At 43.8% G+C, this 27,882-nt stretch overlaps 1 protein-coding gene across 2 annotated transcripts; it reads left to right on the plus strand.

Moving 5' to 3' along the window:
• The first annotated feature begins 673 nt into the window (after nt 1-673).
• Nucleotides 674-27,882, plus strand: LOC128849097 (interferon-induced GTP-binding protein Mx1-like). Of its 2 annotated transcripts, none has more exons than XM_054049464.1 (14): nt 674-1,024; nt 3,781-3,862; nt 7,378-7,570; nt 8,129-8,266; nt 9,216-9,370; nt 11,100-11,238; nt 12,531-12,729; nt 15,553-15,631; nt 17,934-18,056; nt 20,193-20,337; nt 21,426-21,584; nt 23,506-23,582; nt 25,522-25,764; nt 26,287-27,882. In XM_054049464.1, exons 2-14 carry the CDS (start codon nt 3,809-3,811, stop codon nt 26,515-26,517), a joined length of 1,935 nt encoding a protein of 644 aa, XP_053905439.1. In that variant the 5' UTR covers nt 674-1,024; nt 3,781-3,808; the 3' UTR covers nt 26,518-27,882. The 2 variants fall into 2 exon arrangements, with proteins under 2 accessions (XP_053905439.1, XP_053905435.1); XM_054049460.1 differs by lacking the exon at nt 674-1,024 and adding an exon at nt 1,873-2,258.

Genomic DNA, 27,882 nt, shown 5'->3' on the forward strand with positions numbered 1-27,882 from the left:
ACAGAGAAGCTCCTGTGGTTTGTTTCATTTCTCCTGAATTGGGTCACAGAAGTTGGGTGGAGCTAATGAGCACTATATAGCCAAAAGCATCAGAGTATTAAGTTCCCTCTCAGCCCAACATCTGAAACAGGTAAGATCCTTTCTCCTATCTTCCTTCTCAATTAATCACTTACCCCTGCAGTGTGAATATCTGTGATTTTTCTATTGCAAGAGAGAGGAATTACTTTTGGTAGTCAGATGTGGGTAGCACAAAGAGCTGCTACCACGAAGCCTGAAACAAAGTGACATAACTGCATACAAAAGTTTTTTCTCTCACTAGACACAAACAAACGAACTCTAGATTATAAAATCTCTACTAGTAGCATAACGTTACAGGAGGAAATGCTGTTTCTATCTTAAGAGGATGTTTGTGGGAGGAATCGCTGATGATTGTTAATTTGATATTTTAAAACAGAAGATTGTAGTGGTATTTGATGGAGTTGATATCCAATGTTTTACACAGCTTTACAGCATAGGTAACCTCGCGGTGAGAGAGAGAGAGTGTGCATCATATTGTGGGACAAACGATAGCACTATGTACATTGCCTTAGCTTAGTTTCATTTTCAGCTGCAGTTTCTCGGGGATTCAGGGAAACTAGATGAATGCCTCTGAAAGCTCAAATAAACAGAGGAGAGAAAACATTACTGTGATTACCAGGAATTGCCCTCTTCTACTGGGTGTATTACAGCATTATGTCACAGGTGTAGGAGACCGTGAGTGCCCTGCGCAGTGATGCTGAGAACACGCCTCCTGGTTAGTTTCGTTTCTGCTATTTGCTGTCGAGGAAGCTGCGGAGAGTTAGTGACGTAGATGCTGCTTTTGCTAGCACCAGTGAAAAATCAGGAGAAACACAGCTGAGTTCAGTAGAGTTACACCCGATTTCCACCAGTGTAACCGATATCAGAATTTGGCCAACTAAGCATTACACCAAGAAAGAATGATTGGAGCTGCCAGATTTCTGACAGTTTCTGAAATAAGTAAGATGTAAGTAGGAGACTTATTTTCTACCACAGCTCTTTGTACCTCTCCTCACTTGTATAATAACCTAAAAGTTTGTGTCAATAATTGTACTGCTAGAGATTGTTTTTTACATATGTAGCCATTTGGCAGTGGTACAGGAGCCACTGCATAGGATTTTGAAGCAAGAGTTGCATAGAGGTTGTTTCACTGGAATAATATAAAATTTTCTGTTTTGCTTTAAATACTACCCTGTCTGCTAGTAGCCTAAAAATACAGGGCAAAAGATAATGACTGGTCCTTAACTATAAAGGTAATATTCTTGGGAACCAAAGATTTTGGCAATTCTAGCACTGGGAGGTTAGTTTAGTTTCCCTAAGTTCGGTCAGAGAAAAGAAGGACGGAGATAAGTAAGACCAGATAGGGTTGCCAACTTTCTAATCGCACAAAACCGAACACCCCGACCCACTCCCTACTCTGCCCCTTCTGAAGCCCCACCCCCACTTGCACCATCTCCCCTCACTCCGTCACTTGCTGTCCCCCACCCTCCCTCACCCACCAGGCTGGGGCAGGGATTTGGGGTGAGGGCTCTGGCTGGGGGTGCAGGCTCTGGGGTGGGACCAGGGATGAGGGGTTTAGGGTGCAGGAGGGGGCTCAGAGCTGGGGTTGGGGTATGGGGGGTGGGCTCTGGGAGTGAGTTTGGCTGCGGGAGGGGACTCTGGGCTGGGGCAGGGGGTTGGGGAGCGGTGGGGTGAGGGCTCTAGCTGGGGATGTGGGCTCTGGGGTGGGGCCGGGGATGGGAGGGACATGGGGGGAATATGGCTCTGGTAGGGAGTTTGGGAGGGGACTCTATGCTGTGGGAGGGGGTCCAGAGTGCAGGGTCCCAGTGGCGCTTACCACGGCTCTCAGGTGGTAGTCCCCTCATGTATCGGTCGATGACCAGAACCGCTAGTATCTCTTTCGGACTCTGGGACTCTGTTTGCAACCACTTTTGCGCGAGATGGATGAGGTCATACAATTGGGACCACGGGGTTTTGTCTTCCTCGTACCTCCAACCGTGATACTGCTGGGCGCGCACTGCTGTCGTTACTCCAGATCTGGCCAGGATCTCTGCTTTCAGCTGGGGGTAGTCTGCCGCAGCCTCTTCAGACAGATCATGGTAGGCCTTCTGGGCCTCCCCACACAGGAATGGGGCAAGGATACCAGACCACTGATCTCAAGGCCAGGCCTCCCGTAGGGCTGTCCTCTCAAAGGCCAGAAGGTATGTCTCTACATCATCCTCCCGTGTCATTTTCTGCAGCCAATGGCTCGCCCGTATGAGCTGCGTCCCATCATGGCCGCGATTCAGCTCTGTAAGGGACTTTATCTGGTTTACCAGTTCCCGCAACATAGCTCGGTCTTGAGCAGCCTGGTCCATCAGCAGGCAATTAGTCTCTTGCTGCAGCCACACTGCCTCCTGTTGGGCGGCTGCCTGGACACAGGTAGCCTCCTGCTGGGCCACCATAGCTTGTATCAGTGCCCGCACTACATCATCCATTGTGGCGAAAAAAAAATAAATCCTCTCCTTTTTTTTTTAATCACCCTCCTTCTTCTGGCACGCTGTGCACCCCAAGATCCCACCTCTGACACCAGTGTGACAAAGTTCCTCCTCTATCTTGATGGGTCCTGCACTTATTGGCGGATTTTCTTGCCTCAGAGATTCACCGTGTCTGATAACGCTTGTGCTCCTCAGTCCTCCAGCAGCACACCCTCTCAGTTCCTTGTGTCTCTTGCTCCCAGTTCCTCACACTCACACTACAAACTGAAGTGAGCTCCTTTTTAAAACCCAGGTGCCCTGATTAGCCTGCCTGCCTTAACTGGTTCTAGCAGGTTCCTGATTACTCTAGTGCTGCCCCTGCTCTGGTCACTCAGGGAACAGAAAACTACTCATCCAGTGACCAGTATATTTGCCCTCTACCAGACTCCTATACCCCACTGGTCTGGGTCTGTCACAATAGGTAGTAAGCTTCCTTTTAAAAAAAGTGGGGGGGCAGGGGGTGCAGATCCTCAACTGATATAAATCAATGTAGCTAAGAATTTTAAATTTATTAGTCCTCATTGGATCAAGTGATAGCTTATGTGTGTGTGAGATTATATTTTGTCAAAAGAAACTGAGATTTGTTAATAGGAATGTTATGGTATATCCAGCTTTCTAAAAAAAAAACCCTGTTTGTAGCTGCAAAGTAAATGTTTTATTTCTTATGATGATCATGATGGCTGGTGCTGTTAACTTTATTTGGGTGGACCATAAATCTTGATATATGGATTCTTACTACAGGTCCTAATTTTGGCCTAGTTTACTATATCTTATGGGGAGGAAGCAATAAAAGAACCTATGATCTTCCCAAGACACTGCTGATAACGGCCAGAGTTGCTCACTGTTGTTCAGTGGTTAAGCCTGATAATTCTGGGGGACTAAGATTATGCAGTAGGCCCAAAGAACTTGTTTATAAAATGAAGTATGCTGTGTAACAACAGTTTAGGTAGAACTAATTAGAACTTAAATATTTACTCCACTTCTGCTCATTTAGTCGAGTAAGGTTGGAGACAATGGGCTAGATCTACCACCAGCTGATGTAAATTGGTGTTTTGATTTCAGTGGAGCTTTCTAATTTACACTAGCTGAGCATCTGGCCTAATAAGACCTTAGCAGCTTGGTATATGAGCTAAATTAACAATGCTCTTTTGATTATGAAATGTGGCCATATTTTCTGTAAGGCCTAATGACTTGATTTTTATCCTAGGAAGACATCCCAAAGACTCCAGTGAAATATGTCAAGGGAGAGAAAAAAAAGCCCATCTCCCATGGTGAATAACAAAGCACAGGTGAGTGACAAATAGATATTTGGAGGACCATACACTAACATTTGCAAGGACTATACAGCCATCGTTTTGATGGAATACAAGACCAGATATTTGGCTGGTGTACTGTGGGCATAGCTCCACTGAAATCTGCTGTATTAACTACGCACATAGTATTGGGCATTGGTTTCATCATCAGTCGACGAGGTTTGTGAGAATTAGGTATATGCGTACATCCTCCTCTCTGGAGAGCTTCGGAGGCAGGAGCAGAGCTGTGCCTCCAAGCAGAGAAGCTCTGGAATGTTCTGTTTGGGCAGAGCTGATGCAGGCCGAATGCCTCAGGTAGCGCTAGAGAAAGGAGCATGCTGAGTAGCAGTGCTAGCGTAAGGTGCAATGGACTTGCTACCAGAAGCTCTCAGGCAAATAGTGAAGGTAGAGCCCTGGCCATCTCACCAACTGGTCTGGTCACGATCCCTTGTGTCGTGCCAGTTGTGCTAGCGAGCCCTCTTCTCTTACTGCTGTTCCCAGGAGCACTAATCTCAGCGTTCTGCCACGGTCCCAAGTGGGTGCTCTGGGTGACTGACAAGGTTCTCCGTCCCTGCACATCCCCAGCACGCCTGCACTAGGCAAGCCCAGCTTTAGCCCCAACTGTTAATAGTCCCAGTGCATGCTATTTAAGAACTTTTGCTATTTTCCTGCTGTGTAGGAGAAATGCAATTAATTATACACAGAAAATGCTTGAGTCTTCAAGCTCACTTTGGGTATCTGCTTTAAAAAAAATCTGTTTTGGTATGTGCAGTAACTACACAGTATTGTCAGTTCTTGTTAGTGCTTGTGGAAGGTGCTGGAATGACAGCCCTAGTGACTGAAATGCTTTTAGCCACAGAACAGTTACCCTGTGGGCACTAACAGCAGCAGCATACGTTTCCCCAGAAGGCCTTGCCAATGTATCCCAGCCCTTTTCTGCAGGGACTGCCTCTCAGGGTAAAACAGTCATTCAGTTTCTATGACGATTCCAACTTAGGCCCCTCCAATGAGAATGCTAACTAGAGAACCGTGCCAGTCATGGTGTTTGCTTTTGTGGGGTGGACACCAGTCGGGGGCTGGACGGCAATCCCCAACTCATTTCACTTGGGCAGCTGAATAGTTAGTAGGTGACGATAACTGTGGGCACTTCTGAAGGCTGCTTAACAGTCTTTGAACCTCTCAGTGTTGATCTAACTGTGCAGCGTAATGCACTAGAATGAGTGTGTGCCCCCTTTCTGTCATGTCCCTTGTCACTTAGGGAAGCTCATCAGAGAAGGGTGGAGAAAAAGCCACCAAATAATCTCCATATGAGCCTTCAAAGTTGGAGTTGTTTTGAAATTCAGAGAAATACCTTAAAATAATTATTGGGGTATAAGCAGGGAGGTTTTCAGGCAAGGGATTGTGTGAGGCTGGTAAGTGCGGGGTCTATTATAGGAGTGGGTGGGGCAGGGACTGTGGCCTGCAATGTGCAGGAGATCAGACTAGATCACGATGGTCCCTTCTGACTTTAAAGTCTAAGTCTATGAATGGGATGGGCACAGCCATGTTAGAGCTTTGGGAGCAGAGAAATGTGAGTGCCCTTTATAAAGCACTATTGGTTGGTATTTGACTTGTTTATCTGTACAGAAATGCCACACTGTCCTTGTGTCAGAGATGTGTGGCTATACAGAGCTACTTTATGTATCTGGGTCTACAAATTGACGAGGGGTGCCTATCTGATGCATTAGGCATCTCCAATGGCAATTAAAAACACTAGTACCGATGGAATCAATACAAAGAGAATCCACAGACAAGAATGATGAAACAGCTTAAAAGGGCTCCCCCATTTTCCCAATGCCTCACCCACCCCTTGAGTAATCTTCCCAGCCTCACCAGCCCTCTTAAGAAGATGAGCCTTCCAAGGTGCTCTGAATATCAACAGATCAGACTGTTCTGAACCAAATAGCTGGGAGGAGCCGAGTGCATTCCAAAGGGAAGCGGTCCTCATGGAAAAGGCCCTGCCAGCTGCCCCACTGTCTCATCCTGAGGTGGAGGGGGTCTAGCTGAAGCACCTCCATACATTTCAACTGCAGCAGGGATGGCACGAGGAGGGAGGTAGTCTCCCAGCCTGACATATTGAGACATGTGGGTTTTGTTATTCACAATATATATATATGGAATACACAGTTCTTCCCAATATTATGTATTTTAGTGTCTCACGGCGTATCCGTCACTGTAGCAATCACTCTTTTTACTACCGAGCTGTTGATAGCACAGTGCTGCAAAAAAACCTCCTGGCATAATGCTGCGTACCTGTGACGTTTCCCAGGGTACAATCTGGACCATTGGACAGCTGTCTTCCCCCACCCCGCCCCCCCAAGCTCTCTAGCATGGGATGACTTTTACACTGCTTAGCTTCCACCCCTTGGTGCTGCTCCCACACAGCTTTTAACATGCAAAATCATTCCACTGGATTATAGGAATGTTTCTAGTAAGCCACTCCTGAATTACGTACAGGGTGACACCAGCAAATTCTTAGTCCTACCCTTGCTGCCCAGAAATGTGCATCTTCTACTGCTCAGTACCCTCCTGGACAGTACACGCTCATATATAGTCTGTCATTTCAACAAAGGAAAATTACTATACCCCAGTCTTATCATTTCAAGTAGAGGTTCCCAAACACTTCAAACCTAACGTACACTGGTTTAGATAAAACAAAATAAATCAAGTTTATTAACTCTAGAAAGATGGATTTTAAGTGATGAGGCATAAAAGTCAAATTGGTTAAAAAAGAAATAAAAAGATAAAACTGTAAGCTAATTCCTAACTTTACCAAGTTAATACTATAAAAGCAAAAAGGTCTGTCTCACCATAAGCTGCAGTAAATTTCACAGGCTGGGTCTCCTTCCAGCCTGAGACCCCTCGCCCTGTTCAATCTCCTTCAGGAATTTGTTGATGCTGCGAGCAGAGAGATATGAGGAGGACAGGTGATGTGGCAGTCACTGTCTCCCATTCTTATACTCCTCTCCCCTCTTTGAGGATCCCCCCCTCCCCCAGGGGTGCAGACATACAGCCTTCTGTATACGTAAGGTTTGAACCGTCTCTGAGATAAAATATAAATTTCTTGTTTATACCTTCTCCCATGCTGGAGAATGGCTGCTTAAGCTGGTGATCGCTTTTTAACACCTTTTTGGTGTACCAGTGTGTCTTTGTCTCTGAGAAACTGGTTTGTGGGTGTTACCCAGAACTACAGCATATTTCAGTAAGAATCATACAGTAGAAACTTACAACTTTACACATAATGTTGCTACACACATTTCAACAGGATGATATTTAGCAGATTATGAATTTTCAAATGATACCTCAAGGCATACTTTGCACTAAATATATCATAACCTTATAAAAGTGGTGAACATTGGTTACTGGGTGTCACAGTATCTCATCACTTACACTGTGTCTATATTTGTAGAGACCTTTTATTGAAACTGGAGGTCAAGGTCCTTCTTCCATTTATAAGCAATTTTTTTTATCAGAAAGCAGAACACACCTTGTGCAGTCAATATGAGGAGAAAATCCGTCCCTGTATTGATCTCATTGACTCCCTGAGAGCCCTCGGAGTAGAAAAGGACCTGGCTTTGCCAGCAATTGCAGTGATTGGAGACCAGAGTTCTGGAAAAAGCTCGGTTCTAGAAGCCCTGTCCGGAGTCGCTCTTCCTAGAGGCAGTGGTAAGAATTTACCTCTCAGCTTTTCATATCCGAAATCTGACATTTCCCTGGGTCACAGTGGTGTGTTGTTCTGTAAAGGTGCTGGAGGACTGCTTTGAAATGGGGGGGAGCCTGTGATCTGTGAGACTGAACATGGGGCTGCAAGGCAGGAGACCTGGGCTATGTTGTCAGCTCTGCCAGGGACTTCTCATGTGACCTTGTACAACTCACTTCACTTCCCTGATCTTCAGGTACCCCTTTCTGCAAAATGAGGATAACTGCAATATATTTACACACCTATGTAATGAGCTTTGAGTTCTTCAGATGAAGAGCACAAAGAGCCTACTCTAGAGGTCCTTGAACTCCAGTGGAAAGACTATTATTGCAATGAACATTACATTTGAGTCCTACTATTGTGTAATGGCAAAGTAGTAGTAGTAGTACCTTTGAATATGATACATGTTGAAAATCAGCTAAAGACAATATGTTGGTACTGTATTTCAATGGCTTCCAAAGAGGAGGGAAACGTGTTTCATTCTTCATACTCGACTAGTGCTTTATGTTTGTTTAATTTGATAGGTATTGTTACCAGATGTCCTTTAGAGCTCAAACTGAAGAAAGTGCATTGCACGCAGGAATGGAAAGGAAAAATTACTTACTTGGAGATAAACCAAGAATTGAATGGTCCCTCTGAAGTGGAAAAAGAAATAAGGAAAGGTAAATGTAACCTGGGACGTAAATAACATGCTTTGAATCTTGTATTTCCTTGTGGCCCTGATTCTGCAATGATGTCTGTGTGGGCACAGGAGCGTATTGCAGGATTGAGGCCTGTGTTTGCAATGGCATCATAAAAAGTGGGGATTTCTCACTCTTCTGTTCTGGATGTTTGTGCCTAGTTAAGACATTATCATCACTTATGCTTTTCTATGGCTCCATAAGTGCATAGTGCTTACAATAAGTAACATTTGCAAGTGGGCTCCCTGCTGAGCTGGCCAAATAACAGATTTATTGGTTCAGTGGTGATTTTGGGGGAGGGGAGAAATCTTGTTTTGGGTCAAACTGAAAATTGTCAGTGAATTGGGGGAAAAAAATTGTTTCAGGTCAAATAAAACATTTCCTTTCAACCAACTCGAAACTTGTTTATTTGATATCAGCCGTTTGGATGGTTTTGAAATAAAATGGGAGTTTTGTTTTGAAATTTGTTTTATGTATTTTTAGCTGAAACAATTTTGTGAAATTGACATGAATTTGTGAACTGTTTTGGTGTCACCAAATCTACATTTCTCGCTTTAAAGAATGTGTGAAAAATTTCACCCAGCTCTACTCTGTGCTTCAAGCCAGACATACACTTATGCTGGATGCTGACAGATTAGCAGCAAACTTGTGGTTTAACACTCCTGTTTGTTGAGGCTGATATTTGCTATTCCCTGGGCCAAGTCTTGGATATTGTTGTCCTTTACAGTATAAAAAATGAAGACTAATTTTTATTATTTTATACTATATTTATAAATCTTCTTTCAAAGCTAAAATGAAGGGATAACTTTTCTGAGACCACATTTTATATAGAAATAAATTTAGCAATAGGATTTTTCTTAATCCATGTCATTTTCTAGTCTAAATTCCGTGACGAGCGTCTAATCTTTGCTTTTGTGTCTCCTTCCTCTAGCCCAGGATGCAATGGCTGGTGAAGGAGTGGGCATTAGCCAAGAATTAATTTCCCTAGAAATTAGCTCCCCAAATGTTCCAGATCTGACACTGATTGATCTGCCAGGGATTGCTAGGGTGGCTGTGGGGAATCAGCCAAAAGACATTGGAAATCAGGTAAAGTATGAAGCAATTCTAGACTGGGAAACTGGTAAATGATGGCAAAAGAAATAAGTGTCTTGATCTGCATAATCTTCTGCTTAATGATGGCACAGAACAGACAGATATATAATTTACCAAGAAGAATTAAGATATAACAAAATAGGGTTTTAGTGGAGGAAGTGCTGGCATTGAGAAGGATGTGCCATATACAAAAGGGGGGAAAAATCTAGATTCTGTAGACAATAATATTTGTTTGAAAATGTCTTTGTGCTCTAATGGAACTCTGTGTGTGTGTGTGTGTGTGTGTGTGTGTGTGTGTGTGTGTGTGTGTGTGTGTGTGTGTTCACCTTGCAGAGGTTTCAGCAGAGCTGGTTACAGGGATTACAAATTCCTAGCACATGCTAGCGTAAGGTGCAATGGACTTGCTACCAGAAGCTCTCGGGCAAATAGTGAAGGTAGAGCCCTGGCCATCTCACCAACGCATTCCTGCCCATCCCCATTAATTCTCCTCCAGCTTTCCTTTTTATTTTCCATCCTTCCTTTTCCCTACTCTATCCTAATTGAAGGAGAAGGTGGTTGTTAGATTTTCTGTCCATTCAAAATCTCCCTTGGACTCAACCAGAATTGAGAGCATCTGATCTTTACATCCTCAGTGATGTCCCAAAAGCTGACTCTGCATTTCTGGGGGAAGAAATAAAAATGGTCTAGAAAGCTTTTCTGATTCAAACACTGATGAGGATGATAGTCAGCCTGCAGAAATTACTTTGTGTGGCTTCACTGAAATTTTTGATCTAGTGTTTTTTTATTTTTGTAATGACCCTCTGACATTTACACTGAGGCAAATGACTTCTCATTGTCTCTTTCAAAACAGTATTTTAAATGCATGGGAAGAGAAGGTGCACATCTGAAAATGGCATGCTCAGGGCTTCCTTATGCCCCAGCAACCCCTGAGAGTCATGGTCCTTTGAGGCCATGGGCATCTGGTATAAAATAGAGCACCTCTGAGGCTACCCTAATTTATGCTCAGTATCAGTCCACTGACTACCAGCCCCAAGACTGAGGGGATACACAAGTTTGTTAAACTCATTTGCACTCATCCACCTCCTGAGCTGCAGCTCAGGATCTGGGCCTAAACATTAAATTGTGAGACTTGTTATCTTCAAGTTTTCAATAGCATCATAAAAAGCTAAAATTTGATGTTGCTTAATCATTCCTAATTTAGTTCTAAGTGTACCTGCTTTGACTTAACCTATTACAATAAGACCATCATAAATCTTATTCTGTGCTTTTAAACGATGTTGTCCAAGTTGGTCAAATGCAGTATGTTTACATATATTTATTAACACATTTAATTTTACCTTTAGATGATAAGATTTCAAGCTGTATTGTGTTCTTCTAAAATTCTCATGTAAGTTTTCATCCCATAGTCACATCTGTAATACTAATGTCATGCTAGCAAATCTGACCACAAGCCAGCTTGTTTTAGGAACATAAACTTTGCAGTACTGGACCCAAACCACTGAACCAATAAGTTATATCCAGTGCCTCCGGCAGTATTCAGTGCTTTGAGGCAAGTGAAAAAACACCATAATACACCTAGGCAATTATTCAGGGGGCGGGGGAGCTAAATTCCTTTGAAAGCTATGAACTCTAGAAGAACCAAACCTACCACTTGTAATAGGACTTACCTACCACAGCCTATGTGAAGTAATACACTTTTATTACATTTCTTATTTCATTACAGATCATAAATCTAATTAAAAAGTATATTTGTAAGCAACAAACTATAAATCTGGTAGTGGTACCAAGTAATGTGGATATTGCAACTACAGAGGCCCTAAGGATGGCTAAAGAGGTGGACCCTAAGGGGGAGAGAACTCTAGGTAAGTAAAGATGCATATATTTAAAAAGAAAATGGGATTGGGTTGTGCAAAAAGTCATTGTACTTGCAAAGAATGTTCAGTAATAAACACTGGAGAGGTTGAGCATTTTCTACCAGTTACCCAGGTTGCTAAAAGAATCATAGGAAAGCAGCAAAGGAACGAAAGATTTGTATTTTGGTGATGGGCTTGCTATCATCTGAAATCCACACAAGATTTTCCTATCAATGCTTCGTTTCAGAATCTGAATTTCAGGTAAAAAAATCACAAATGCTTTAGGGGAAAATGGCTAAAGGAGCGACCAACCCCTGCCCCCGAATTTATGAGCATTATCCTATTCTGTAAAATGTTCCTGCAAATATCTGTTCTGATACTTTGTGAGCCTAGAATCATTTGGGAATTTATTTTAGTGACTCTCCAAGGAGAATATACTCTTGTGTGAAAATCCTTTCCTGGGCACTCCATGGCATTTAGCCCTCACAAGTTCTTTAAAATATATAGTGTAGTATATAGAAATCTATGGAAAGAGGACATAGGTGCAAGTGTGCTACATTCATAGTGCATTAATAAGGTAGTAAACATCAAGTATTCAAAAAGAAGTATATTAGACAGTGGGTCAGATCCTCTGTTTCAATGGAGCTACTCCAATTTATACCAGTTGAGGATCTGGCCCTGTGTGTGGATAATTATATATACACACACACAAATTCCCAGACTAAAGCTATGTTCAGGTTGGGCGAAGAGATCAGTAATTTACAGTAAGTAAAGATTACACTGATGTAATTATCCAAAAAACAAGCATTATAAACCAAGGAAATTCAGAGATAAGGTTAAACTTAGAAGAAATACAAATATGTTAGGGTATGGAAATCCACAGGTAAGGCACCCAAACAACCTTAAATCTGACCTGTAGAGACGCCATGGAAAAGCTATATGGTTATAACTGAGACACTTTAGTGTCCCCAGGTTAAATTAAACTGATTTTTAAAGACACATTAGAATTTGTCTTTTTTTCCTTTACCGAGATTATTCAGGATATCAGATAATATAGGACACTAAGTGTTAAATTTCTTAAGGACCCATTTTAAAATAATTTTAATTCATCAACTAACCAATTTGCTTATAAATTCTTTAAAAAAAGAGAGTAAATTCTGTGATTTGGAGGGGGGGGGAGATTGGATCCCTGCTTTAAATGCAAAAGTCAGCTCAGTCCTAACTGTGGCAGCACGAGTGGTGCTTCCATCTATAAAGTGTGTCACCTCTCTAAATACAGTAATTCTTTTGTCACTCCACAGGGATTCTCACAAAACCTGATTTGGTCGACAAGGGAACCGAGAGCAATGTAGTTGACATTGTCCGAAATCTCAGCATCCCCCTAAGGAAGGGCTACTTGATTGTTAAATGTCGTGGGCAGCAAGACATCCATGACAACTTGACACTGGCCTCTGCAATTCAGAAAGAGAGAGAATTCTTTGAGGAGCATGAATATTTTAGGTAGCTTTAAAATCAATACACACTGAATATTGGACAGGTTTTTCCCTATTAAGAGGTTTTTTAAAAAAAAAAATCACAGAAAATTGAGTAAATGCATGCCTTTATACATCTATGCAATGCTTAAAAGCAGTCATTGGGACACATTATGAGTTGGACTATGCATGCACAAAGGGAAGTAGCTGGAGAAGGTATATGCCTCTACGTGGGCTCTTCAGGCTTTGGGTGCAAGCACACAGGAGTAAGTGGAGGTACTTGCTTGCTTACACCCCAACTGGAGCAGGTGAGTGGTGCCTTGGCTTTATCACCTTACTGGCCAGGATAGACAGGAATTCACTTGTGGTTATGGCCATCCGTAAATTACCACCCGCGGAGGAGAAGGCGGAAGCAGGGGAGGAATTGTGACTCAGCGGTGTGTCTCTGGGTTATAATGCCTCCTGGGGAGGTGCAGCTTACACACAACCTCTAGTTTAGCATTGTGCCTGAAGTTACAGTCTAGCCGTGTGTTGTTGTGCATATAGAACAGAGTAAATTCACTCATTCAGGAACAGAAGTAGTTCACTGACAATGGCGTGGAGACTTTTGATACACTTGTAGTTGGAGTAGTTGAGAACCTAGCTAAACAATGTGATTCTCAGTGCTAATATTGATGTTGTGTTGGCAGGTGTTCCACCCAGGACTGGTTAAACCAGGCCAGGACTGTGAGGCAGCCCAGATCTGGTTGCACACTTAGCCTGGGAATTAAAGTGCAAAAGACAACTACAGTCCTGTCTGCACCCAGCTGCCTGAATAAAAAAATAATCTTTTCATTCATCACCACCAGCTAGACAAAAATCTGTTCATCATTGTGGTGTGTGAGCACCATACAAAATTCCATAAATCCACATGGGTGGCCTATACACAGACCTAAAATCCTCTTTTCTTCCTCTTCCCAAGAACAGACAATGTCATAATCAGCATCTTATTAATACTTTCATCAGTAGATCTCAAAGCGCTTTACAAAGTAGCTCAGTATCCTCTCCATTTTACAGATGGGGAAACTGGGGCAGAAAACAATGAAGCAACCTGCCCCAGATCACCCAGGAGGCCTATGGCAAAGTCAGGAACAGAACTGAAGTCTAGTCCTGCACCAATAACTGATTTTTTTTAATTCCGTGGCCAATTTTTTTTCCTGACAAAATGAATGAGTTGAAAACATTCGACATTAAACAAAATATTTGTTTTGGAGCATTTTTAATCTTTTTTATAATTTTTTAAAAATACATTGAGTGAAATTCCAAAACAAAATATTTTTCGGAAACAAAAATTCCAAAAAATTTCTTTTTGACATTTCCAGACTTTTTTAAAATTTGACTGCAACAATTTGCCAAAGTTGACCTGAATTCACCAATTGCTTCAGCGAACCCGAATCTACATTTTTCAACAAAAAAAATGATTTGCATGGAAAACTTCACCCAGCTCTATCTACATCCTCCAAGTCCCTGTTCAGTGCTCCATCCAATAGGCTACACTGCTTTGAAGAGAAACCTGTGTCCTGCTTCTCTTCTTCCATTTCAGGAACAGAGTGAAATGGTTATTAATTAATTATTTCTTATTGTTAGTTCTACAAGAACAGTGGGAGAGCTTTCATTTTTGTCTCCAGAGCAGCCAGATTTGTAGTTGCTCTCAGCTCTTGTTGAAGGGAATGCCACCACTGATGACTATCGGCTCAGGAGGCTTTCTCTCTAGTTCCATTAATCTCACCCTGGTCTTTGATAGCTCCATCATCCCTGAGGATCACAGATGCTGTAGAATGGGGGCGGGCAAACTTTTTGGCCTGAGGGTCACATCGGGTTTCTGAAATTGTATGGAGGGCTGGTTAGGGCAGGCTGTGCCCTCCCCAAACAGCCAGGCGTGGCCCAGCCCCCCCTCCTTCTCGCCCCCTGATGGGGGGGCACCCACGGGACTCCTGCCCCATCCAACCCCTCCTGCTCCCTGTTCCCTGACAGCCCCTGGAACCTCCACCCCTGACTGCCCCCCGCCACCCTATCCAACCCCTCCTTTCATTCCTGACTGCCCCCCCAGGACCCCTGCCCCATCCAACCACCCCTTCCTCCCTGTCCCCTGACCGCCCCCGGAATCCCTGCCCGCCCCATGACACCCCATCCAACCCCCCCTTCCCTGCCCTCTGACCACCCCGACCCCTATCCACACCCCCAGCCCCTGACTACCACCACAAATTCCCCTGCACTCTATCCAACCCTCTGTGCTCCCTGCCCTCTTACCGCACTGCCTGGAGCACCGGTAGCTGGCGGCGCTACAGACGGGCTGCCCAGAGCCCCAGGACAGGCAACCGTGCCACATGGCTGGAGCCAGCCATGCCACCACGCAGCACAGAGCACCAGGTCAGGCCGCGGCTCTGCAGCCGTGCTGCCTGACAGGAGCTCGCCGCCCAGAGCATTGCGCTGACGGCACAGTGAGCTGAGGCTGCGGGGGAGGAGGAACAACAGGGGAGAGGGGCTGGGGGCTAGCCTCCCAGGCCAGGAGCTCAGGGCCGGGCAGGAGGGCCATAGTTTGCCCACCTCTGCTGTAGAAGGTCTTGGTCACAGATAAAGTTTTCTGAGAGCACCTAGGTCCATTTTATTTCTCCAAAAATTCATGCTGGAAATGTTATTTGCACACTTGCAAGAAATAATTTGACCGTTTTTAATACTATTAGTAAGTATGTATATAACTGGCCAGATCGGTCAGTATCTGTACTGTAGTGAAGTACTCTGGAATCCTTTGGGATGAAAGAAGGAATTCTTTGGGATGATATTATTTATTGTATTCTTTAATCTGTTTCAGTATTCTTTTGGAAGAAAGAAAAGCTACTATCCCACTTTTGGCAGAGAAACTTACGCAGGAACTGATAGAGCACATTAATGTAAGTTAGCAAACCTGGACTACTGGCTCTTTAAAAAACTATTTGGTGAACACACAAAGGAGCAAATATTGTTTGGCTCTTTTGCCAAGATATTTATTTAAGCGGTGTAGTAGCAGGTCAGAACTTTCTGAAACCTTAACTAGCTTGTAGAAAAGAAATAAATATAAAGAAGACCTTTTCTCATAAATTCATATTTTTAGCTAATGGTTTAGCACAGGAGTCGGCAACCTTTGGCATGCGGCTTACCAGGGTAAGCACCCTGGCGGGCTGGGCCGGTTTGTTTATCTGCCGCGTCCGCAGGTACGGCTGATCGCAGCTCCCACTGGCCGCGGTTTGCCGCTCCTGGCCAATGGGGGCGGTGGGAAGCGGCACGGGCCGAGGGATGTGCTGGCCGCGGCTTCCCACAGCCCCCATTGGCCTAAAGCGGCAAACCGCGGCCAGTGGGAGCTGCAATCGGCCGAACCTGCAGACACGGCAGGTAAACAAACCGGCTCGGCCTGCCAGGTGCTTACCCTGGCAACCCGCGTGCCAAAGGTTGCCGACCCCTGGTTTAGCATAAAGCAATTTACAGATCTTTAAGAAGCATTAGGTACATTTTTATATGTATCCCCTGATTTAAACCAGGGATTAGGAGATGCATACAAGTTTTATGTCAATGCCTTATATATGGATAAAATAGTCTTGGCTAATCAGAGGTTTTGCACACTATTCTCTTAGATTGGGTTGCGGATAAAAACATTTTTGCCTCATCTTGTTAATACCAAGTGACAATTCACACTTTCAGTTGTAGGTTAGTGATGACCCAGAATTCACTTCAGAAAATCGCTAGTAGAAAATTATAATTGTTCCATGTGGTATTATACATTTAAAACTTTTTTTAAAATGTAAGGGCTTTTGGGGGGTTTTTTTGGTTTTTTTCCCCCTCACTAAAGAAAAATCAAACCTTTTACTTGGGACCATCTTACCAGTTGTTTTATTTCTTTTCAATTTGTAAGCACCTGGAGGATAATAGGGTTATCGGAAATAGCCAACATGGATTTGTCAAGAAAAATCATGCCACACTTACCTAATTTCCTCCTTTGACAATGTTACTGACATAGTGGATAGGGGAGAAGCAGTAGATATTGTATATCTTGATTTTAGTAAGTCTTTTGACACAGTCCCACATGTCATCCTCATAAGCAAACTAGGGACATGTCATCTTGATGAAATTACTATAAGGTGGGTGCACAATTGATTGAAAGACCGTATTCAAAGAGTAGTTATCAATGGTTTGCTGTCAAACTGGAAAGGCATATCTAATGTGGCCTCATAGGGGTCAGTCTTAGGTCCAGTACTATTCAATATTTTTGTTAATGACTTGGGCAATGGAGTGGAAAGTGTGTTTATAAAATCTGTGGATGACAACAAGCTAGAAGGGGTTGCGAGTACTTTGGAGGACAGCATTAGCATTCAAAATGACCTTGACAAATTAGAGAATTGGTCTGAAATCAACAAGATGAAATTCAATAAAGACAAGTAAAAAGTATTTTATTTAGGAAGGAAAAAACAAATGCATAACTGCAAAGTGGGAATCACCGGCTAGGTGGTAGTACTGCTGTAAAGGATCTGGGGGTTATAGTGGATCACAAATTGAATATGAGTCAACAACGTGATGCAGTTGCAAAAAAGGCTTAAATCTTTCGGGTGTGTATTAACAGGAGTGTCATATTTAAGACATGGGAGGTAATTGTCCTTCTCTACTTGGCACTGGAGAGGCTTCAGCTGGAGTACCGTGTCCAGTTCAGAGCACCAAACTTTAGGAAAGATGTGGACAAATTGGAGGCAGTCTAGAGCAGAGCAACAAAAATGATAAAAGGTTTAGAAAACCTGACCTATGAGGAAAGGTTTAAAAAAAACCAAAACAACTGGCTATGTTTTTAGTCTTGAGAAAATAATAGTGAGGAGGGACCTGGTAAGTCATCAAATCTGCTAAGGGCTGTCATAAAAAGGACTGTTATCAATTGTTCTCCATGTCCAATGTAGATAGGACAAGAAGCAATGGGCTCAGTATGCAGCAATGGAGATTTAAGTTAGATATTAAGAAAAACTTTCTAATTCTAATGATAGTCAAGTTCTGGAGCAGGTTTCCAATGGAGGTTGTGGAATTACTATCACTGGAGGTTTTTAACAACAGGTTGAACAAACACCTGTCAGGGTTGGTCTATGTTTACTTGGTCCTGGACAGAGGGCTGGACTTAATGGCTTCGTAAAGTCCCTTCCCACCCTACATTTCTATGATTCTATTATTTTTCCCCCACAGAAATCACTACCAACTTTAGAAAATCAGATAAAGGACAAACTCCGGGTGGCAAACAACAAGCTACAAAAATATGGCAAAGGTGTGCCAGAATCAGTAGAAGAGCAGATGCTCTTCCTAGTAGATGTGAGTATAAATATGGATCTGGTAACTCATTTGCATAAAAACCATTGGTTAGCATTTGGAATTGTGTGGATATTGCAAGTTGGTCTCTCTTTCTAGGCTGCGTACTCAGTGTGTTGCTTAATGAAATCACTAACTACAGATACATCCATATGCACTTTTCTTAATATAGGAGAACTAGGCCATGAGCATTACTCTCAATTCCCGGTCTTCATAAATACAGAATATTTACTCACCAATAAAATAAACCAGATTAAAAATAAGATTGTTCCTGTTTTATCAATGTCAGCTTTGATAATACAATGGGTAAATTACATTTGGTTGCATTAATTATATCAATGCACTGAAAGTCACTGGTAATAGAAGATGCTGTAGTAGGCAAAGGCGTAATAGAAATCAAGAATAAGTAGTTGTATTCCATATTTACAAGGCCATAATATTTTGCACAAAATTTCAGTGATTTTTAAAAGCAACATTGTTTTCCACCTGTATTCTAACCAGCCCAGGTAATCCCATACTACCCCTTCACAGCCACTTCTCAAACAATCCCAGCAGTGAGTAGGGATCAGGGATGTGCGCTAAAACAGAGCTTCTCAAACTTTAAATCCGGCGTGGCTATATTTTAATACAGAGACTGCCTTGTGCATCACTTCCACTCACATTCAGAATAACACGGCATTCTGCTACAGCAATTGCTTACATGGAAAAACAACATTAGGGAAGTATTCAATATATTTTTAGGTTTCAGAGTAGCAGCCGTGTTAGTCTGTATCCGCAAAAAGAACAGGAGTACTTGTGGCACCTTAGAGACTAACACATTTATTTGAGCATAAGCTTTGTGGGCTACAGCCCACTTCATCGGATGCATGTAGTGGAAAATAGAGTAGGAAGAAAATGGCATGGGGAAATAGTTTTATTTTGTGTAATGGCCCATCCACTCCCCGTCTTTATTGAAGCCTAATTTAATGGTGTTCAATTTGCAAATTAATTCCAATTCAGCAGTCTCTCGTTGGAGTCTGTTTTTAAATTTTTTTTTGTGGTAATAGTGCGACTTTTAGGTCTGTAATCGAGTGGCCAATATTACCACAAAAAAAACTTTAAAAACAGACTCCAACGAGAGACTGCTGAATTGGAATTAATTTGCAAATTGGACACCATTAAATTAGGCTTGAATAAAGACGGGGAGTGGATGGGTCATTACACAAAGTAAAACTTTTTCCCCATGCTTATTTCCCCCCCCCCTACAGTTCCTCACATCTCCTTGTCAGTGGCTGGAAATGGGCTATTTTCATTACCACTACAAACAGTTCTTTTTTTTCTCTCCTGCTGATAATAGCTCACCTTAACTGATCACTCTCCTTATAGTGTGTATGGTAACACCCATTATTTCATGTTATCGGTGTGTGTGTGTGTGTGTGTGTGTGTGTGTGTGTGTGTATATATTCCTACTCTATATTCCACTACATGCATCCGATGAAGTGGGCTGTAGCCCACAAAAGCTTATGCTCAAATAAATTTGTTTAGTCTCCAATATATTTTTAGTTTCTTTTGATGAAATTTAGCTGCTGGAAACCAGGAGGATTATTGTTATTCATTTGTATTACCGGAGCATCTAGGACAGCCCAAATTGAGATCAAGACCTCATTAGGCTAAGCACTGTACATCCACAGACTAAAAGATATTTGCTTCCCAGAAGAGCTTGCAACCTAAATAGACAAGGCAAACAAAGGATGAGAGGGAAACAGACCCTGAGAAATGAAGTGACCTGCCCAAGACCACACAGCAAGTCAGTGGCAGAGCTGGGAATAGAACCCTAGGCCACCTCCTTGCCCTAAACACTGAACCTCAATGTCCTCAGATCAGCAGCAGGTCATAGGCCATGCAGTCTGAGCACTACTGTGCTGAAATACACAGCCTATGAGCTCCGACTGCATCTCAGAATGTCACTTCCACAGCTGGAGCTACAGGCAACCTGCAGAGTGTGAATTCCATAGTTTTGCAGGGAGCAGTGTGTAACATTTGCTTCAGCATTTCCCCTCTCTGCTGCAAAGTTTGGGTTATGTATCATTGCAAACAGCTCAGGGTCTGAATTTAGTCCCCTGAGTGTTGTTTAACTGACAATTTCCTGTCTCTTTACAGAAACTCAAACTCTTTAACCAGGACATCATGAATTCAGTGCAAGGAGAAGAAATTGTAACTGATAAAACAAAACAAAGACTATTCACAAAAGTTCGCAAGTTCTTTAATGAATGGGAATCCCATATTAATAACAGTACACTGAAAGGTAAGCACCAAATGTTGGCACTTGGCCTGAAAGTTGTTCTGCGCTGACAGCAGGGCCGTTCCTTAGGGTTACCATACGTCCAGATTTTCCCGGACATGTCCGGCTTTTTGGGCCTCAAATCCCCGTCCGGGGGGAAATCCCCAAAAGCCAAACATGTCCGGGGAAAATCGGGACATGCGGGGCCGGGAGTGCTGGGCCGGGGGCCGGGCCGGGGCCAGCGGTGCTGGGCCGGGGGTGCTTGGCCGGGGCTGGCCCGGGGCCGGCACCCCAGGGCCCGAGCCGAGCCAGACTGGAGACGCCGGGGGGGCCAGACTGGGCCGCACCTCCTCCTCCCCCCATCTCCCAAGCTTACCTGCTGCCTGATTCAGGTTTCCCGCGAATCAAATGTTCGCGGGAAGCAGGGGAGGGGGCGGAGTTGGGGCAGGGACTTTGGGGAAGGGGTGGAGTTGCGGCGGGGGCAGAGGCGGGGCTGGGGGCGGGGCCCCGTGGAGTGTCCTCTTTTTGGACACTCAAAATATGGTAACCCTACCGTTCCTAGCTATTCTGGGGCCCTACGCAGTCCCTCCGTGGGGGGGAGCGGGGATGGCTTGGGGGACAGGGGAAACCACCCCCCAGCACTCACCGGCGGCATGGCTGGGGCCGGGCCGCTGCACTTCCCGCCACCAGTGAGTGCAGGCCCAGTCCTGTCCGCTGTCCTCAGGGGAGTGGGGACGGGGTTGGGAAGGAGCAGGGGTGGGAAGAGGTGGGGCTGGGGCAGGGAAGGGGTGAGGAAGGGGTGGAGCAGGGCGGGGGCTTTGGGGAAGAGGTGGGAAGAGGCAGGGCAGGGACGGAGCAGTATGCAGCTGCGCAGGGCACCAGGAAATGTGGTGCACCAAATTTCCTGGTGCCTACGGAGCTGTGTACTTTGTGTATGGGTAAGGAAGGCCCTGTCTGACAGACAGACATCTGTGAGTGCCCAGAGCCCTAGTGAAATCAATGGGGCTCCATATGGGCACTTATTAAATCCAGGCCTTTTCACATAGATTTTAGTATAAAAACAAACACATCTCGAATTATTAGAAATAACAGTGCTGTTTTCACTGCTGTAGTAAAAGAAATTATGAAAGAAGAAGTGTGGGGCTTTGAAAATCACTATCGTGGAAGAGAGCTCCCAGGTTTTGTCAATTACAAGACATTTGAGGCCATTGTGAAACAACAAATTGTGCTGCTGAAATCACCAGCTATCATGATACTGAAGACAGTGACTGGTGAGTTTCATTCACTGAGTTTGCCATAAACTTTGACCATATTCACTTAGCTGCTTTTATAACCACTTAGCTTTAATTCATATGGAAAGTTTTTAGGGGGCAGATGAGTTTTGGGGCTACAATCAGAATGTTGGTAATTACAACTTGTGGAGTGTAGCTAACTGGTAAAATATTGAAATATTCAGTCCTCCCACGTACTGCTTCAAATCAAATATACAAATGCAAATGTTTTCACTGAGACCATAAATACCAAATCATATTTTTAAATGTAAGTAGGAGAATAGTATAAATTAGAGCAGGGGTCGGCAACTTACAGCACACGTGCCAAACACGACACGCAAGCCCATTTTGAGTGGCACGCTGCTTCCTGCCGCGGTCCCAGCCCCCAGCCCCACTCAGCCCCCCCGCCCACCGCTCTCCCCTGCGGGGGCAGGAGGCAGAAGCTTGGTCCTGCGGCAGCCAAGTTTCCCTCCTCCCCCACTTCTTCCCACAGCGTGGTGCTTTCCTGCCCCTCCTCCTCCCTCTCCCTGCCGCCAATCAGCTGATGGCCCTTGACAGGGGGAGGGGGATGAGTGGCAGCGTGCTCGCTGCTCTGTAGAGGAGGCAGAGAAGAGGTAGGGACGGGACCTTGGGGAAGGGCTGGAACAGGGTATATCCCTTCCAGCCCCCTGCCATGAGCCGCTTAGGGCAGGGGGCTGGGAGCACCCCCACGAGCCGAGCACCCCAGCCCTCTGCCCTGAACCCCCCCCCACACACTCAGCCTTCTGCCCTGCACTTCCACACACTCCCAGCCCTCTGCCCTGACCCCTGAACTCCCCCACACCCAGCCTTCTGCCCTGTACCCCCACACACCCCCAGCCCTCTGCCCTGACCCCGAACCCCCCCACCCCTAGCCTTCTGCCCTGTACCCCCCCACACCTCCTCTGCCCTCACCCCTGAACCCCCACACACACCCAGTCTTCTGCCCTGCACACCCCCAGCCCTCTGCCCTGACCCCTGAACCCTCCCGCCCCCAGGTCTGGGGTCCTGGCTGCCGGCCCCTTGCCAGCCGGTGTCCCGGCTGCAGGCCCCGCTCAGCCAGCTGCCGGCCTAGGTGAACAGAACCCCAGGCTGGTAGCGGGCTGAGCAGGCTGGCGGCATAAGCTCAGCATTTTAATTTAATTTTAAATGACGCTTCTTAAACATTTTGAAAACCTTGTTTACTTTACATACAACAATAGTTTAGTTATATAATATAGACTTATAGAGAGAGAGACCTTCTAAAAAATGTTAAAATGTATTACTGGCACATGAAACCTTTAAATTAAAGGGAATAAATGAAAACTCAGCACACCACTTCTGAAAGGTTGCCTACCCCTGGATTAGAGAGTTATCACTAAAATTGTATCAAATTTAAAGTAGCAATATATTGCTACAAACTGTGGAAGTATAATGCAGATAATTTTGGTGGAAGTGTCAAATTCATTTTACTCTGTTTCGTGCAAATGCCATTATAATATCCACAGGACCCATGGACTCAATATGATTTTAGTAGCAGTGCTACAAGTCTTCCATACTCAGGTTCCAAATCCCCAAATGGATTGAACTACTCAAGTGTTTAAAGATAAGAATGTGTTAACAGAGTTTTGCTAGACTAGGGCCTCAAAGGAGAATGAACTGAAAATACTTAAAGTTTATAATTAAGTTTAAATATTTTTATTCAACTTATTTGCAAGTGAAAACATTTATAACCGCCTGGAACACAAAATAATACACATCACAAAACCATCACCCACACAGAATAGAAATGCACAAACCAAGAAACTTTCAAATTAAAACATGATTTAAGCTATAGCTGAACCCAATTTGTTAATGACTCATACAGTTCTTATATTTATGCTGATAACATGAAATTATAGTTATTCCTCCTCTCTCTTTTTAGAGCTTGTACGAGAAACTTTTACTGAAATTGCCATGCAACACTTTGAGAACTTTTTCTATCTTTTCAGAGAAGCTAAGGTAAGGGGCTATTTATGGCAGTGGTTCTCAACCAGGGGTACATGTACCCCTAGAGGTACGCAGAGGTCTTCTGGGGGGTACATAAGCTCATCTATTTGCCTAGTTTTACAACAGGTTACATAAAAAGCACTAGCAAAGTCAGAAAAACTAAAATTTCATACAGACAATGACTTCTTTATACTGCTCTATATACACTGAAATACTCTTCACACAATGCACTGTCAACCTGTGGAACACTTTGCCAGAGGATGTTGTGAAGGCCAAGACTAGAACAGGGTTAAAAAAAGATCTAGATAAATTCATGGAGGATAGGTCCATCAATGGCTATTAGCCAGGATGGGCAGGGATGGTGTCCCTAACCTCTGTTTGCCAGAAGCTGGGAATGGGCGACGGGATGAATCACCTTGATGATTATCTGTTCTGTTCATCCCCTCTGGGGAACCCCGCATTGGCCGCTGTTGGAAGACAGGATACTGGGCTAGATGGATCTTTGGTCTGACCCAGTATGGCCATTCTTATGTTCTTAAATATAAGCACAATATTTATATTCCAGTTGATTTATTTTATAATTATATGGTAAAAATGAGAGCAATTTTTCAGTACTAGTGTGCTCTGACACTTTTTTTTTATATTTTTATGTCTGATTTTGTAACCAAATAGTTTTTAAGTGAGGTGAAACTTGGGGGGACACAAGACAAATCAGACTCCTGAAAGGGGCACAGTAGTCTGGAAAAGTTGAGAGCCACTGATTTATGATATCTTATACCTAAATCATCATTAATTGCATGTGCTTAGAACTATCTTTACTCTTGGTCAATCTATTGTCTAGTTGTATAACTTCCCACTGATTGGTAAAATGTCTACCACTGTATTCAGCGAATGGTGTAAAGCGACATAGTGAAGCAATAGATCTATAAAAGTGAGGGTGCTGAACAATAATGCTATGAGCTTGATGGCATGGGGCCTGATTCTGATCTCACTTAACTGGTTTTACACAAGTGTAACTTCACAGGCCTCCATAGAGTTATTCCAGAATTATGCTGAGACCAGAATCACAGGTAAACTCATGAAGTCCCACTGGATGCATAGTTTGTAGGACTTTGGTTCCCTGATTGTCCCACCAATTCTCCCTTTGACAGCAATCTTCACATGTAGGCTGGCAGTTAGTCTGTCCTATGAGGTCTTGCCTCAGGTATACAAAGCACAATTAGCAGAGACCTTGACTTTATTTAGTTTCGTTCAATGCGAGATTGTTTGTTAATAGATGCATAATTTAATCATAGAGGAGATTCCTGACTCTGAAGGTGTCACAAAGACTTGGGTGGAAGGTGCAGCTGCTGCTTTGCCAGCTCACTCCATCTGCATTCTCAGTGTGGTCTGAAAGGCTCAGGGTGGTAGTATAGCTTCATTCTTTGCATCTGACTTCAAAAGTGGGAATCTCCCTGCTCCTGAGTGTGTGTTTGTGGGATGAGCTTAACCTAGTAATGACGTGGGGGGGCTCAGATTAGTCTATTGCCCCTCTGCATTTCCAGCCAAGCTGACTACAGCTTTGTGCAGCCTGCGAATGAAATCACTGAGGCTTGTTGTTCTGGGTGGCTTTGTTGTCTAGCAGAGGAAAGCTGTATTGAGTCAGCTTGGTATCTCATGTCTGCCTTGACAGTCAAAGATACAATGTAGGTTGTATCTGGATCTATGCTTAGAGTGGAAAATGCTCTACAGCTGTTTTTTGAGCAGGGGTTGATGATTCAGTGAGTGTCTAATAACACCTTTGTCATGATTGGACCCTTTGCCTCTACAGACTGAGGTCAGTGCTGACTGTTGCTTCTTTTGGGGAAGTAGATACATTTGAATGGATGCTTAAGAGTCGTGAGTCGCTTTATAAATTGTTGGGTGGTATTGGGTCTGCTCTATTGATTCGTCTTCTATTTTTAAATCACAGACTAGAATTGAAGACATAAAACAAAAACAAGAGGAGGAAGCTGAAACTGTAATTGCCAATCAGTTCAAAATGGAACGCATCGTTTACTGTCAGGACAGTCTTTACCATGAGGATTTACAGGAAATTAGAAAAACTACTGAAGTCCTCCCTCTTGGTGTTGCTGTTACTCGTGTTAAGTCTATTGCATCTCAAAAACAGTATTCCATTGATGAAATGGCTTATCACTTGAATGCATATTTCAAGGTGAGTTTCTTGTCTGTGTATTTCCCCCCATCAGTCCTACTTTGTAGAACATAATTACCTGGGTGGAAATGGACAGCTGAAATTTAAGGAGAGGGGTGATTCCTTTACTCGTAGCATTTTTTTTAAAGAAAGTAGTAGTGCTTCGAGTAAATATTGGATTAACAGTTCTGGGCACAGAAGACCTTTATGGACAACAAATGTTCAAATATCCCTAGTTGTAGTCATTGCTTTTTGGCCCTTGTTCCCATTACTGTTCACGATTTGCAGTAAGCTATAGAATAACCACTTGCTGCCAGGTATAATAGTGTGCCCTATTGCTAGGAGTGTTGTAACATTGAGAAGTCATAACCTCAACATGAAAGGGAGTTAATTAACTATACTTTTATATTCCCAGCCTAATAGCTAGAAAGTCTCTAAGTGGAATGATCACTTGTAAAATTGCAGAATCCTATTTTCTGTGTTTCCCTCATATATCCTTGACTATTGATGCATCATCCTATCGATAATCTTCTTTTTTCTTAGGGTGCAGGCAATCGTCTCTCCACTCAAATTCCTTTGATTATTCAGTCCTACGTCCTCCAGGACTACACTGAAAAGTTACAGAATGCAATGTTGCAACTTTTGCAAGATAAAGATAAGTTCAGCATTCTTCTTCTTGAGAAGAAAGATGCTGCCACTGAAAGGAAAAATGTGAAAGAAAGAATTAAACGTCTGACACAAGCTCGACAACGCTTAGCAAAGTTCCCAGGTTAAAGCAGATGTGCTAAGCAGTAGCACTTTTCCTTATTTCTCTTATGTGTGAGTTAGTTAACCGAGACCTAAATATTCAGTGGGAAGTGTTGGGTATTCAGGACTTTTGAAAATCAGGCCACTTATTACATGTCTAAATATGGATTTTGGTGCCTAACTTTAGGCTCCCGTTTTTGAAAATCCTGTTTTGTGACCCATTCACCTCTAATTGGAAATAGTCTGCATAGGGTAGAGGGGTACCCTTCAAATTTCAGTGTATGGAGTTCCTTGTGGATTCTCCTGTCTTCAGGGGAGAGTTCCCTTGTAACACTGGCCACCCTGGATCCCTGATCCTGGGGCAAGGAAATAAAGTCTCAATTTCCTGCCAGAACTCCTCTGTCCGTGCCAGACCCGTATTACGTTCCCATCCCACAGTATCTGAGACACCCATGCAGAGGCATCTTCCAGCTGCACTGCTGCCCAGCTCCCATGATCCTCTGCTAGCCTCCTCACATGTCAGCTGCCTCTAGTCTAGAACCCCTCTTCAAAGGGATTTTTCCAGTAATGGAGAGGGACAGCAGCCTAAGGCCTGGTCCACACTAACCCCCCACTTCGAACTAAGATACGCAACTTCAGCTACGTGAATAACATAGCTGAAGTTGAAGTACCTTAGTTCGAACTTACCGCGGGTCCACACGCGTCAGGCAGGCTCCCCCGTCGACTCCGCGTACTCCTCTCGCGGAGCAGGAGTACCAGCATCGACGGCGAGCACTTCCGGGATCGATTTATCGTGTCTAGACAAGACGCGATAAATCGATACCAGAAGATCGATTGCTTACCGCCGGACCCGGAGGTAAGTATAGACCTACCCTAATTTACTGCAGTAGTTAGTTTTGCTTAGCCCTGTACATTTCTGAAGGGAGGGAGAGGATTCAGCAGAGCTGACCTACTCCACTAGCAGCTGTCTCCAAATACACAGAACTGGGAACACATGGAACTCCTGTTGTGGGCCTTCATACAAAACTCTCCCTCATAAGGAGAAGGGGTTTCCTTATCATGCTGGGAGAGAGGTCCTTCTCCCACATTTCTATAAGGGAGGGGACTACCAATAGGGGAGTTTAGGTTTGTGGTTAGTGCTTTTGCCTCCTTGTGATGCTTCCAGCTAGTGCTTTTGCCAAGGTTTTTAGCATATGCTGCTTTAAACTTTGATAATCATGTGGTATGTTATTTAAAGCCTATTCCTATATATTGCATAGTGTCCTCTGGAATTTGAGCTGAGTTACATATGTGAGTGTAGGTTGGTACTGTGTGTGTGTATTTTTGCTCTGGGGTCTCAGTGGAGACTTCCGTTTGATGAAGAATTATTCTGAGTTGGTAAATAAATAGTTG

The sequence above is a fragment of the Malaclemys terrapin genome, chromosome 1, assembly GCF_027887155.1.
Source record: "Malaclemys terrapin pileata isolate rMalTer1 chromosome 1, rMalTer1.hap1, whole genome shotgun sequence".
NCBI lineage: Eukaryota > Metazoa > Chordata > Testudines > Emydidae > Malaclemys > Malaclemys terrapin.

Excerpts from the sequence above, each read along its gene's own strand:
- LOC128849097 (XM_054049464.1), top strand. The coding sequence starts at position 3,809 with ATGTCAAGGGAGAGAAAAAAAAGCCCATCTCCCATGGTGAATAACAAA. Across the intron at positions 7,571-8,128 it reads CGCTCTTCCTAGAGGCAGTG|GTATTGTTACCAGATGTCCT; the intron begins GTAAGAATTTAC and ends TTAATTTGATAG. Across the intron at positions 21,585-23,505 it reads GATACTGAAGACAGTGACTG|AGCTTGTACGAGAAACTTTT; the intron begins GTGAGTTTCATT and ends CTCTCTTTTTAG.